Source organism: Canis lupus, chromosome 7 (genome assembly GCF_048164855.1).
Source record: "Canis lupus baileyi chromosome 7, mCanLup2.hap1, whole genome shotgun sequence".
Lineage (NCBI taxonomy): Eukaryota > Metazoa > Chordata > Mammalia > Carnivora > Canidae > Canis > Canis lupus.
In genome coordinates, this window is record NC_132844.1 from 53,269,301 (window position 1) to 53,285,001 (window position 15,701).

Genomic DNA, 15,701 nt, shown 5'->3' on the forward strand with positions numbered 1-15,701 from the left:
TTTGCACTAAAGTGTGCAAAACAATTGCTGGCATATTGTATGCAATATATATGTGTTATTTATTTTGGTTCTTCTTGTTATTTAAGACTCAAAGCCTTCCAAGCCTGACTCCATCCTATCTTTGTAATCTTACTTTGCAATTCACCTTCCTGCCCTCTGCTCATACTCCCCATACTAGCTCACTCATTCTGAGATGTGTCTAATATCTTCTCATCCATTTGCTTGCACAGTTTCTTCCAGCTGGATTGTTTATCTTCACCTGTTAAAACCTTCTAAAGCTTTTAAGCGCCACTAAATACGTGTGTTCTTTTTTTTCCATAAAGTCTTTCCCAATCACTCCTACTTCATTGAAAATTAGTATTTTCCTCTTTGGATGACAAGAACATTAAATGTGTACCTCCATGGTAGTACTTGCTTTTTTAAGAATGTATAGATAGATAGATCTTTGTTCCTGCAGGCCAATGGCCCCTAACCAGGGTAATTTGGGCCCCCAAATAGGGTGGTCGCCTCATCCTGGTTATCCCAAGACTTTTCCAGTTTTAAAAATCAAAGTCTTGTGTCTCAGGAACTCCCTCAGTCCCAGACAAATTGGGATAGTTGGTCATCCTACCTCCAGAGGACATTTGCAATGTCTGGAGACTCTTTTTTTAGAGACAGAATGAGCACAAGAGGGTTGGGTGAGGGGACAGAGAGAGAATCTCAAGCAGGGTCCACCCTCAGTACAGATCCCAATGTAGGGCTTAATCCCAGGACCCTGAGATCATGACCCAAGCTGAAGTCAAGAGTCAGATACCCAACCAACTGAATGACTCAGGTGTTCCTGTCTGGAGACATTTTTATTGTCACAGTTTCACAGGGAGGGGAAGATATTTCAGGCATCTGGTGAGAAGAAACCAGGGATGCTATAAAACATCCATAATGCACAAACCACCCTACAATAAAGATTGTTTGCCTCAAGATGTCAATAATGTCAAGGTTGAGAAACCCTAGCAGAAGCTATTATTTGTCTTTGTAACATGTAAATGGAAGATGCTGGAATGCCTTGATAAATGCAGTTAGATTATGTCTCTGAATAAATATTGAATAAGTATTTATTTACCTTATAATATTTATTTAATACCTTATGAGATCTTTGCTGTATAGTTGCAAGGAAGTGATATCTGGTCCCCTATCTGTGATGAGTTTGCAGTATGGTTGGGATGTAAGAATAATACTAGGGGGTAAATGAGAGAACAATCCTAGGCAGCAAATAATTAGATATAAAGCAATTACAATGAATGACATGTATTCAATGAGTTTATAGATGGGAGAGAATGCTCCAAGAGAGAAAGAATATCATCAACTTAAGTTACATGTTTAGTCCCTCTAGCTCCTAAATCATATCACATTGTTTCAAATCCTATTTGCCTTGGTTGTCCAATCTTCACCCACTCAGGTTTATAGAAATGTCAGGGAGCGAATCTAACTTTGCTCTGTCAAAGGTCAATTTTGTATCATTCATTCTCAACTGTTCCCTTGCTCCCCTAATTGGGTGAACCAGGGGCCAATCTCCCAGGAGAGATACCTCAGAATTATCTTCACCTCTTCTTGTCTCTGTACCACCCTGTGCATTTGTTCGAGTTTGACCAATTCCACCTCTGTAACATCTTTGGTTTCCATCTTCACCCACTCTGTTTCACAGATCTATCATCAGTTCAGTTTCAGTTCACACCCCGCCCCTTATAGATGTCCACTCTACCACTCCTTCTTTTCCCTCCAGGATGGTATCTCCTCCTTTTTTTTTTTTTTAACTCTTATCTTCAAATCTTTCCAGATTTATTTTTTTTTAAAGATTTTATTTATTTATTCATGAGAGACACACAGAGAGAGAGAGAGAGGCAGAGACATAGGCAGAGGGAGAAGCAGGCTCCATGCAAGGAGCCCGATGCGGTACTCCATCCTGGGAGTCCAGGATCATGCCCCAGGCTGAAGGCAGGCACTAAACCGCTGAGCCACCCAGGGATCCCAATCTTCTCCTTTTCAATTGGTTTGTGTGTTTGTGTGTATGTGTGTGTTTTGAGTTTTGTTTTGTTTTGTTTTGTTATAGCTAGAAGGAATGATCGATACCCTTCTCTTATCTTTTATAACATTTGCCTCTTGTTCACTTAACACCCTTTAAATATAATATAATTGTGATGTTTGTGTGGTCTAGATCCTTTTGTAAAAGTTCTATATCTTTTCTAATTCCAGCAGCACTATTACCATAGAGTGTTAGGATATTAGACGGCTTATAATAATGGTTGCTGAGTGAAACATGAAGTTAGAGATGAAGTGAAACCCCTTCCTGTCCTTCCCCCTCTCTAGAGAATCCTAGATTCCAGCAGTTTTTTCAACTGCTATAGGAAAAGCCCTCTATCTCTTCTAAAGGAAATGTGGAAAGCTTATTTGGGTTCACAAAATTAACCACAGGATAATGAATTACATCTTTGGGGTCCTAACAACTGGCAAAATGTGACTTCTTACTTCCAGGCAAAATGCTTGCTAGGACCACTTTAGTTTCCTTGCTACTGCCTTCCTCTTTGTGGGACAGCTGCTGCTACAGAACTTAGTGCTTCCTTCTCCTGAGCAAACACTGATCTTTGGTCACTGGCTCCTCCTCCTCCCCCTCCTCCTCCTCCTCCTCCTCCTTCTTTATTCCATGTACCCAATGTTGGGAATTGTAAATTGACATGTAAAAATGGCAAGATATTATGTATGTGTGAGAATAACCATCAACTTTAGGGATTTATGTCTCCAACTTTAGAGTTCTATTGACTATGTATGATGTATTTTATGAATATGAAATAAAAAGAACTATCAGTTTACCTTCATAAGTACAAATCTATAAGAATGACAGGGAGAGGGGAGGTTGCCTCAAGATGTCCAGAAGCAGGGAAAACAAAACATCTCAGGACTACAAATTGTCCCAAGTTCCCAGGAAAGTAAAACTATATTTGGAAATTATTAATAAATAGCATGCCTGCATCATATAATTTAAAATATATGAATATCTCCTAATTTAAAAATGTGAATAAAACCTAGCACTTAATTCCTTAAGAAAACTTGTAAAAATAGGAATAGTTTTTAAAATACTAGGAATAAGAGGCTTCCTGCTAAATAAGATGGAGAGTTCCAATGCTCTTGCAATCAAGATCCAATATCATGTTTAATGATGGAATATTAGAAGTACTAGTCTCATGAAGACAAAAGCAAATAACTCATTATCGCAACTTTAAAATATATATTTTAGAATGCTAGGAAATACAGATATAAAAACAAAACTAAGGCAGTATTAGAGAAAATAGGTGATGGTTTTCAGATGATATAATTGTTTAACAGTAACTTTAAAGATTCAACCATTAACTGCTATAATTTATAAGTAACTTGAGTAGCTTACTCAAATATTATATTATGCAAAAATAATGTAAAAATCAATGGTATGCAGTTAGGAAACATACTGAAATGCATAATAGTGACTAAAGAATATCCTGTCTTGGAAAACAACCTTAACAAGAGATGTATTGGACTTATATAAAAAATAAACTATATTCTATTGAATTGTTTAATGGGGAGACTTGATTTCATAAGGAATTGCAACATGCTTCTAATTAGATTGACTAATATTGCAAAGACATCAGTAATTCCTAAATTAACTTTGGTTTAATGCAGCTGCAATCATTTTACACTGAATAGAACAGCATAAGATGATTCTAAAGTTCTTCAGAAAATACAGATCAATGATACAAAGCCAATTTTTTAAATAAGAAATTGACTTTATGGAGGAAGGATGGGTAGCTCAAAGGAATAATATTTAGGTTACTATTTTTAAGGCAGTGTGATACCGACAGAAGAATATGTGGAGATATTAGTGTAAATAACTTCGATTAGATATAGTTATTAGATATATAAATGTAACAAATGATAAAGGGAATAATAAAAACAAAGGAAAACAAGTGTTAGTCTATAAATGGGGTTAGTAAATTTGACTATTTAGAACATTTCTCAGTTCTAGATTCACATTTCAAAAACTACAGCAAAGTGAGATGCCTGGGTGGCTTAGTTGGTGAAGCATCTGACTCTTGATTTTGGTTCAGGTCATGATCTCAGGTTGTGAGATGGATCCCCAGGTCAGGATCCATGCTCAGTGGGGATTCTCTTCCTCTGGGGATCCCTGGGTGACGCAGCGGTTTAGCGCCTGCCTTTGGCCCAGGGCGCGATCCTGGAGACCCAGGATCGAATCCCATGTCAGGCTCCCGGTGCATGGAGCCTGCTTCTCCCTCTGCCTATGTCTCTGCCTCTCTCTCTCTCTCTGTGTGACTATCATAAATAAATGGAAAAAAAATGAAAAAAAAAAAAAAAAGATTCTCTCCCTCTGCTCCTTCCCGCACCCCCGCTTGAGCTCACACTTTCTCTCTCTGTCTCTCCCTCTTTCTCAAAAATAAAAATACACCAACGTAGATCCCATATGGATTAATGAGTTAAATCAAGTTTACTAAAACATATTCATTGCTGGAATATTATAAAAAAATAAAATGGAAATCATTCATGATATGATATAGGATTAAATGCATTTTTCTTTATCTTTTAATATTCCCATACCTTCTGATTTGCAGTGCATTTCTTATTAAAAATATATAATTTTTCACTTAGAGGAAAAAATAATCTAGATTCATTCATCTTAATTATTGCATTTGTCTTCTTCAATATGTAGGCAGAACGGTTGCTTTTATTAACAAATGAGGAACCAAGGAGGAGTGCATTCTTTCTGTTGGTTGATCAACTGTCCATCTGTCTGCCTTAGACCCTATTTAGGCTTCAAGGTCCAAATGAGTATATTTGACCTTCTATGCTGAATCCAGGTCATCCAACACAGAATGCAGGTCATGGGAAAATATGGGCAGTGAAGGTGATGGGAGGGTGAGGAGAGATTCATTGTTGATGCTCTCCTTGCAAAAGAAGCTAGTGAGTAGTACCCACACAAATTTAAAACAATCACAGGCACACTATATACTTGTTGCCCAAGAAAGTTTTGGAAGACAAAGGAGGTTAAGGATAGCTGGAAAAGTTATAGCTACCTATGGTGAACTGGATCCAAAAATACTGAATCTTCTTTTTAATAGAAAAGGGATATGTAGCCCCATATTTTATCTCATTCTTCCTAAAACTTGATCAAACCCACTAGTGGGACTGTAACTGGCATTTGAAATCTTATCTTTCCATTTTAATGGGGACTGTCCAACAAGGTGGAAGTAGAATAGAGTCATGCCAATTCATATGTTTTGATATTCACTATTCTTCCTTCCCTAAAACCCATTCAGCTGAATGCCTTAGGACACGTATCTGCTATAAATTCATTTTTTATCTAATTTGTCTGAGATCTAAGCTTCCTGTGGAGGTCCGAGATCAAAGGATCTGATTCCTTCTGATGTCAGTGCTGACATATAATGTGTGCCGACTTAGTTCTGTCTATAACCTCACAGTGGGAGGTGGCCAGCCTCCCTGGGCACCTTTACACAGTACACTTTCATTTCGACTGGGGAGTCTGTCAGGTATGTTGCTGATTGGAGCTTCCATGTAAATAATTCATGGGAGATTTTTAAATGTTCTGGGGCCCAGAAAGGAAAGAGACTCTTGTGTTAGTCTTTTATGAATAGATGCAGACTTGAAGAACAAGGGAGAACAGATCTCCAATGACGGTCTCTCAAAAACAAGACAACAATATCTTCAAGGGGTTGAAAATAGGTGACTTGCATTGTTTGATTCCTCTTCTATGAAGTGGTGTTGGTTTTACCAAGGGATAAAAATTCGAAGTCTTCTCCCACCCCCTTTTTAAGTTTACTTCTATCTGACAATTTATTCTTCTTTTTCTTTGGTTATTTGCTGATCTCAATAAACTATATCTTTTCTTCTGGGAGGAGCAGTAATTATGGAGATGACACCAAGCTCAGTAGTTGGCATAGGACTGGGAGTAGTAGGGAGACAAGGTTGATGGCATAAAATGGTCCTTCCCAGAACATCCCAAGAGGAAGAAGAGGCTGTCATACAAGGAAAGGTGATAAAAGCAGTTGCCCAAGTAAAATGAGAAACTTTAGTCATCAAGTATTGAGGCATAAATTGATATAGTCTGAGCTGTTCAAGAACAGTTCTGGAAGGATCTGAAGATCCCATAGGGAAACTAGGATAATCGGAAAATTCTCATATCTCTAAGCAGAACAGTCATCCCATAGTTAGGTCATATCCCAAAGCAGATACATGCCAGGGAAAAGGACTCTGGAAAAGCACAGAGAAGATAGGTATAACATGGGTGTGGCAGCGTATTAATTGGTGTATTACAGAAACAATGTAAACAGCATGATTGTTGTCTCTCATTTGACTGCTCCACGTCAAAAGTATATCACATATATTTATATTATGTCATTAGTCCTCCTTTCCTCACCTCACTTCCCCTTCGTCATCAGATTAAATTAAGGCAGGAAATTGATATCCTTTGCCCCAATACTGTCTCTTAGAGTATGATACAGACAAGATCACTGTCTGCTAATGCTCATCAAAACAGCTCTTGGGAAACAGAGAGCAGATATGACACAGGTTAACAAATTAGCATTTACGTTACACATAAAAAAGTGATTAAGGTATTTGAAAGTGAGATATAAGGAAAGCAGGGATGGGAAATGTTCATGACAGTATTGCCCCTTGCCCAGAAACTTAGGATAGTTCTCATCCTTTGTTTTCACCATAAAGCACATGAAAGATGACATTTGCATACATGCATGTATCCAACCCAACATTCTTCCTTAACTCTCTGCTGCTGTCCTCAACTTTGTACAGTATTATGTGGTGCTTAAAGTATAGACTCTGAAGCCAAAAATCTTGAATTCTGTAAAGTAAGTAAGATCTGTCACTACTTTGTATGTGGCCTTGGGAAGTTACCTAATTTCTCTGTACTTCAATGGCTTCCATTCTAAAAGGGAGATAATAATAACACTTACATCAGGGGTTTGTAGTAAGTATTAAATTATACATATGTATAATTAGTGCCCAACATGTGATAATTGCTCTAATTGCTATTTCAGTGTTATTTTCAACTATTAGCCTGTTCCTCTTCAAAAGACACACCCTGGAACGCAAATGATAAGGGTATCATTAATGGAACAATTTTGAATTCCTTTTAATTTGGTAAAAAAAATTATAATTTAATAAAACAAATTTTTAAAGACTTATTTATTTATTTATTCATGGCAGACACAGAGAGAGAGAGAGAGAGAGAGAGAGAGAGAGAGAGCCAGAGACACAGGCAGAAGGAGAAGCAGGCTCCATGCCAGGAGCCTGACACAGGACTCGATCCCGGGACTCCAGGATCACGCCCTGGGCCAAAGGCAGGCGCCAAACCACTGAGCCACCCAGGGATCCCCACTATTTTTTAGATCAAACCATAATAGCTTAATGTGTATAAAAACATATTGATACATCCCTCTATATACAACGTGTTGTGACAATAAGAAACACATGAGTTAGGAAGTCCTTTCTGAAGGAATTGAGGCATTTGGGAGATGAATAAAAGACAGAGTGTGGAAAGATAGGATGGAAAAAATATTTCAGGCCTAGGGTGTTTTAAGATAATTCTTACAAGTGGAAGATGAGGTAATTAGGGAGAAGAATTCAGACTTCTGGGCTCAGAAGAGGATGCAGCCAGAGACCCAGCACTATGTGTCTTTAAAGTACTTGAAAAAGAATTGGACTTGAACACTCAGCTATAGGGACATTAAGATGTTGAAGTTAGAAAGGATTATACTTTTTTTAGAGCAATGTTTGTAATGAGTAAGCCAGTGTGTACATTAAATTTCAGTGAAATGCTCATATGAATGGTTCCTCTGTTTCTTCCTCAAGTTGTCATCATCACCACAATAACAACACAACCGTAACACAACAGCTGAGCTTTGTAGGGTCCTTCATTGTTTACAAGGTGCCAAAACATTGGAACTCAACTGCTTTCATGACAATTTTAGAAGATAGCAGACCAAATTATCCCATATCACTAATAAGAAAACTGCAATTAAAAGGGTCAGTTTTCTTTTTCTTTTTTTTAACTGTTTGACTTTTTTAGGGTTTTATTTATTTGTCAGAGAGAGCACAAGCAGGAGGAGCAGCAGGCAGAGGCAGAGGGAGAAGCTGGCTTCCTGCGAAGTAGGGAGCCCGATGGGGACTCGATTCCCCACCCTGAAATCATGACCTGTACCAAAGGCAGACGCTTAACCAACTGAACCACTCAGGCACCCAAAAGGGTCAGTTTTTCTAGTCAACCAAGACATGGGTTCAATAGTTTATCCCATTCCAGAACTTGTGCTCTTTCCACCTGCCCTGAGGTCATGTGCAAGTGTACACACACGTACACAAACACACACAGTTAGCACTGGCCAGAATGTGAAAAATTAGGGCCTTTGGTATATGAAATACCTTTCCAGATATATCATATGAGAAAGTTTCCCACTTTCTTAAACATTCCTTTTAACAAAAAAGGAAACTAATGTCAGTGCTAACAGTGAGATAATTTCTACAGAAGATAAAAGCAGAGTGAGAGCAAGCCCATGTTTTCAGGAAGGCTAAAATTTCTTGGGGGAAAATGTAAAATGTATTAATGTCCTTATATTTATAGTATTCATTCAAGAAAAATTCATTAGCATCCATAGCCATCAGAAAGTTGGACAGCCACCAGTAATAGAGCTCGAGAGGAATATTTTTATTTTCAATCGGCTTATTTTCCTGGGCACCAAAGAATGTTTTGTGTTTTTTTCTGATGCAATAGAAATACACTATGTTTTACTTTCTCTAGATTACAAGATTTCTTCTTTCTTCTAATCTCTCATATATAAATGGGGATAGTTTTTAAGTCCTTGGCCCATACGTAGATGTTTAATAAATACCAGTCTTCTTCTCTTCCAAACCACTGTTGTAATGCATACTCAGAATCTGTCTATTCTGCTCTTCAGCATGTTTGACTCTGGCCTACTGTTCTTTATTATATTTTGCTCAGAGTATTGCAGTAGTCTTTCAACTGACCTCCACCAGTCCCTCAGAGTTCACTGACTTCATTATAGAAAAGCAATTCTTCCCAAGATGGGAATAATATGTCACCTCCCTACTCCAAAACCACTTCCCCATCTTCTATGAAATAAATTCCAGACTCCTTAGTAGAATTTTCAGGACTCTATTTATATTATGGCCTCTATCAAGTATGATTACCTTTTTCTTTTACTACCCCTGGCCCCACATCCACATCCATATCCACATCTATATACACAACCTCAGTTCTCAATGTCTGGAGCTATTTTCAGAGTCTCCAACACATTGTTTTTGTTCTTGATACCTTGCTTTTGCATGTGCCATACTGTATATTAGAGTGTCTCCACTCAAAATTTGTGAAGTCTTCCTAACCTTTCAGACAGGGTTAAGTAATTCCTCTTTTGTCTTCCCTAGTATTTTACTTACACACTTGCTACCCACACTATAAGACTGTCACCTTAATCAGCATAGAGATCTGTTTCCTGGAGCCCCTGGAAAGCAGTGGTCATGTTTCTAGAACCTTTGTTATTATAGGACCTAGAACAGGCTCCATGCATTTTCTGATTTATGTCTGTCTACACTACTAGAGCATAAACTCCATGATATTAGACTGCCTCTTGTTCATTGCTATATTTCTAGGTCTACCACATAGTAGGTGCTCAGAAAATAATGAATGAATGAATGAATGAATGAATGAACTACAAACCAGTGAGAAAATAGATGAGCTCTCCAATGAAGAATTTCTGGAGGCTCAGAATGATTCCTCTTGGAATCTAGTTTGAGCCTCTGAAAAAGAATTGCATAAATAAAATGGGTAAAGAGAGAAAAGAATAGAATTTGGGAAAAATTTGATAAGTTCATTCTTTTGAGATGTCAAATCTGAGGCACTTTTGAAACTTCAGAATGAAAATGTCTCAAAGCTTTAGCAACCAAGATATTTGACAAATAAATGCAAATCGAAGAGCTGACATTTAAGAAAATTGGTGAGAATGGAATATATATACGAAATTTAAGCAAACTTGGAAAAAAAAAAGATACTCCCAAATGAGACATCTAGAGTCTCTCTTGTTGATATTGCTTGCTTGTTTTATTTTAATGTGAATTTGTATAAAGTTTCTATCTGTGCAAAATAAAGATATCTACATGGCTATTAATTTAGGGTATATTTTTTATTAAGGCAAATTGTAGACAGCATCAAAAACGATGCATATAGAGTCCTATTAAATAGTTATGTTAGGTGGTCAAGACCATGGGCAGCCCCGGTGGCCCAACGGTTTGGCACCGCCGTTAGCCCAGGGTGTGATCCTGGAGACCCGGGATTGAGTCCCACGTTGGGCTCCCTGCATGGAGCCCGCTTCTCCCTCTGCCTCTCTCTCTCTCTGTCATGAATAAATAAATAAAATTTAAAAATAGGTTTTTTTTTTTTTTAAAAAAAAGATGGTCAAGACCAGGCTAGCTAAGTTCAAACTCATATCTACACTTGGAGGCTTTGTGAATTAGGGCAAGTAACTCCACGCTCTCTACCTTTGTTTCTCCATCTGTAAAATGAGGACAATGATAGGACTAGCCATATGGGGTAGATATGAGGATTAAATGAGTGAATGGATATAAAGTATTAAGAACAGTGCTTGGCAGGGATTAGTACTCCGAACATTAGTGATTTGAATTCTGGTGAAGATTATTTATCCAGTCTACCATATTGTAGATTCTGGGTGGTGCTCAGCATGATTCATCTTACTGAACCTTCAAATAGTCTTATGGGGAGGATACTATCAATATAACTGTTTTACAGATGAGGAAACTAAAGTACATAGAAAGTTAGTACAATCCACACATGTGTTCAGCAAGTAAGGGACCAAGCAGGAAATCTAACTATATTGCTTGATTCCAAGCCTGTATGTACTCTTAGCTGCTTTACTCTGTTGCTTCTGGGGACCATCTCTCACATATTTAATACCATAAACATCTGGTTTAGTAGGTTTTACTTAACTGTTTCAGTAGAACTTTATATAGCTCTAATTCATCTTTATTTATTACCCATGTAATATGATAGGTTAGTTAGCTCATTCACATATGGCATGATCACATTTTAAAGGCTTAGAAGTGTTATGGCTTTTATAATACATCCTATAAAGAATTGGGATGGATTAGGGCAAAAGTACCCAGATCATCTGTTTACCCTAGCCAGTACCAATGTTGTACTCTTCTGAGTTGAATATTCATTCTGCTGAATAGGAAAGTAAAATACAAATGAAATGTCAAGGGAAGAAAACTGTAATTAAAACAGAACTGCTAAAATTAAACACATTTTAGTAAACTGTGTAGTAGCACCTGAGAGTAATATGAAATTATACAACTGAGGTCCAGAGAGGCTAAGAGACAGAAAGAAAGTCACAGAGCCAGCTAGTAGGGAAGGGGGAATTTCACCCTGGTTTTGTGACTCCAGTCTAGTACTCCTTCTCTCTTTCCCCTGTTATACAACAATATATGTACACACTCATATGGATACATGTTTATTGATAGATTTAGGTTATCTCTACATATGTTTATATTCATGTTTTACAAAATCAAAGATACTCAAATTGTGAATTTGCCACAAAAACCACAGTGTTAAGTAAGACTGGCTTTTGGAGCTCAAACGTCTTAATAAGAATGTGAGTTATCCTGTTCTGTAAGGCCTGAGCATGGTCTGGTTTTTGCATGTAAGCCACTGTGCTTACAAGGAGAAATCGTTGTTGACCTATCCACATCATAAAAAGTGTTTTTTGGGGAAGTGATATTATCAAATATTCATTTTATTACTTGTATTTTATTTATTTATTTATTTATTTATTTATTTATTTAGTGGAGCCCAATGCAGGGCTTGAACTCACAGCCCTGAGATCAAGGCCCAAACTGAGGTCAAGAGCTGGACACTCAACCCACTGAGCCACTCAGACACCCCTATCGATTTTTTATTAGATAACTGATATTAATTATAAATTAGGTATGGGATACAGTGGGGGTTTTATGGGAAAAATATATTTCTAAAGATATTTGGAAATCAATAAGCTAATACAATTCAATCTTTAATTGACAGTATCATTTTGGGAATGCTAAGTATGTAAAGTGAGGGTTCTTAACCTTGACTGATTTGAGAACTAAATTCATTTCTTCCCCTACTTCTTTTCTCTCACAGATATGAAGATTAAGGTCATCATGGACAAGGTGAACCAGCTCCCCCACCAATCACTGAATGGAGTGTCCAGAAGAAAGGTCAGCCGTCGCGCAGTCCGAGAGGAGGGTAGCAGCCGAGAAGAGGATGTTGTACCTGCTCCCAGGATTATCAGCATCACATCCCAGGGGCACACCTGTGTTCCGGGCTCTCCTGATCAGCAGATATACCTGCAAGAGGCTGGAAACTGGAAGGAGGCCCAAGAGCAATTGGTTAGTTATCAGCTGGCAGGCCAAGATCAGAGGTTGCTGCTCTGCCCAGACCTCAGACGAGAGAGGCAGCAGTTACAGGGGCAGAGCCAGTTGGGTCAGGAAGGAGGAAGTGTGGGGCTCTCCCAAGAGAAGAAAGCCTCTGGTGGTGCCACCCAGGCATCCTGTCCTCATTTAGTACACCCAGAAACTATTCAGGAACAGCTGTGACTCGCGCATGAAAATTGATGTTCCCATGGGCTTTGCTGAGACTTCAATTAAGGACAAAGCTATAAAAACAGTAAGTTTGGGGAAGGAAATTGTCCATGGACCAAAGTTACATTTTTAAATAGTTCTTTCCATTAATAGCTGGGTCAAATTTAGAACTAGAAGAAAACTATTTTGGGAGACCAGAGATAACCAAATGCCCAAGCATATTATTAGTGAACTCATATTTCAGAGCACTGATTTTTGGAGAAGATAATGCATACAGCTGCCCAATGAAGGAGGGAAGAGATTCTATCATATGCAACCTCTTTAGTCTGTGTGCTGGGAGTTCTAATGAAGACCAGAGCAGAGGGTCAACTGGTAACAAGCTGGGTAAGGATGCTAAAGGCAGTTTCACCTAATTCAAACATTTATAGAATGCTCCTCAGTGTTCAGACTAGACACTTCCAGCAGCTTGATTTTTTCTTGGCTCTGGATCCAAAAGGCCTTACACTCTAAGAGAGTAGAGCAAGGATGGCAGAGATGAGGAGAATTTCCAGAAACAACTTATTCTCAGTTTTTCCCAAAATATAAACCAGAATTTTTCAATCTCTGAAAGATTCAGAGGCTGTCCTATGTTGGAATTAGAATAGAGAAAGGAAACAGACTCTTCTATTGCAGCATTTTAAATAATGGTGCCCTGGAACTAGTCCCATAGTGGGTACTGACAAAAAGTCATCATCTGCAAGGCATCAATGGGAAAGTATGTCTTACCCTACTATGAGTTTTCAGGAACATCCTTTTGTCCATTCATTAGATGTATTATAGACATCTCAAATCGTAAAGCTGCCTTGAAAGGAGGGAGGCAGCTTTCTCTGTGACATGGTATTGGATTCTGAGGGAGATAACCAGCAGGTGTCAAACTGATACTCTCCAAGAAATTTCAATCCAGGCTGTGTTTAAGAAGGGCATTGATGGGCAATGCGGTCTATAGAAATTTACTCTGGAGGTACAAACTAGCTTCCTGCAGATTAAGTCCTTTTTGTGTTTTGTTTGGGCACTAACAACGTTTAAAAGCATAACAAAGAAAAAAAATAACTTGATTGGTTTAGACAGACTAGATTTTCTCTAGTTTAATTAATCTCTGCTATAACCTGTCCCTTATCTATTTTTTTGTAGTTTCCTGGTCCATGAAGTTATTTGTATTTACAATCTTTAGTATATACATTGAGTCATCAGAGATCTGTAATCTTTTGTACAAAAGCATTTTAGAAGTTAAGACTTTTGAGAATTATAAAATGACAGCAGTCTTAGCACTACTGCTGTGGGTTTGTCTATGCATTCTCCCTTTCACTCCCGTGACTTCTTTTACCACCACAAATTCCAGCCCAGATTTCTTTCCTGAGCTCTACACCAAAGAGTTAGCTACCTACTAAGAACTTCCACTAGATTATCCCACATCCATTAAGAAGTTACATGGCCTTAAAACCTGCTTCTCCTCGTGCTCGCCCTCACACAACCACACAATATCACTGTACTCTGCTTGGAAATCTAGATGTCAATCAGGACTCCATGTTCTATCTTATTCTTTCCAGTCATTTCCCAGCTGTTATTTCTACTCCTTCTTTACCCTTCTTCCAACCTTTACTAGCTTCTTATCATCTTCATTGTGCCAAATGACTGATCTTTCCGGAAAGCAACTTTGAGCCTATCCCTCTGTTTAAGAACAACCGTCATTAATCTGTTAATGCTCCCTTAACAATGCTTGGGATCCCTGGGGCCAAAATGGACTCCTTGGCCCTGAACAGAAGCCAGAAATATCCAGAGTAACTTGCAGGGTTCTAGCATGTGTCATGGAAGTTCAGATTCTAGTTAGAATCCTCTAACCCATAATTAAGCCAGTCTTCTTTTTCTTCTCAGAAAATGGGAGAACTGGGTAAATACTGGAGGCCAAGACAGTTGCTCTTGGGTCATTTATGTCTGGCAATGAGCTGATTAGATAAAGCACCGCTTTCAGCCAACCCTAAACTTATTCAAACCATTAACACAGGTGGCCAAGAAAATAATTCCCAGCAGCGACAGGCCTTACTCTTTATTGAAATAAATAATTGAGAAGTACATTATTCCTCTGTTATTTTGAAGCAACTCTTCTTGCTTCCCTTCTGATTTTCTACATATGGTAGATTCTTTTCCCCAAGATACTGAACAAACTAAAATTCTTAAGAGTTCAAAAATATTTATAAATATTTCTGGATGTTAAGATCAAGAGGGAAGGATGAAGAGAACTAGGGTAGTTTCCACCATCTGTCAAGTTTTAGGGGTGTGCTCAGAGAAGGTATTATACACTTTGACAGAACTTCATGTCTCCCTCAGAGTGACAGACTGAGCCAATCTGACTAGGGTTGTGTCCTGTTGCAGGTTTGCCCATATTGTTGTCCAATGAGGCTACTGAGAACCAAGAGACCCAGACCTTTCAAGGATTTTTTAGTGAATGGCTCTTTTCCATCTAGCAGTATAAATCCAAATGTATGAAATTACTATACATTGAGATGTATGCAAACTCTATGCAAAACTGAGTATGGGGAAATTGAATGTAAATCACATGCAAATATTATTCAACCAAGCTTCTATAAAATCCTACGTGTCAATAACAGTAAAGGATTTTAATTAATTCTATCATTTAAAATTCATGCATTTATTCCATATTTTGTTTCCAGAATTTATAATGTATTCAGTGTCAATTTTGAAAGCACTATACACGGAAGGAATTACTCTACTGAGTGTAGAACAGTTTATTTCAGCCTACACGATAGCACTGCGATGCATTGCAGATATATTTAAGACACAGATAACATTTTCTGAATGTAATCTTTTAAAAAATATAATCCATTTTTATAAAGTTAAATGATACTTAAGTGGTAGAATATGGCGATTTGTGTGTTTACAAATATTCTTCTAACATTTGTTATTTTTATACATGAAAAAAGACCAGGGTTCTCTGCTTGGAACAACTC

The 15,701-nt window shown here is 37.9% G+C and overlaps 1 protein-coding gene across 2 annotated transcripts in view; it reads left to right on the forward strand.

Moving 5' to 3' along the window:
- The window catches only part of PKHD1 (PKHD1 ciliary IPT domain containing fibrocystin/polyductin), a 471,902-nt gene extending 456,539 nt beyond the window's left edge, over nt 1-15,363 (forward strand). For both annotated transcript variants that reach the window (XM_072832682.1, XM_072832683.1), the window contains exon 68: nt 12,257-15,363. In XM_072832682.1, the coding sequence (XP_072688783.1) occupies nt 12,257-12,711 (455 nt within the window). In that variant the 3' untranslated portion in view covers nt 12,712-15,363. The remainder of the gene's footprint in view (nt 1-12,256) is intronic.
- The last annotated feature ends 338 nt before the right edge of the window (nt 15,364-15,701 follow it).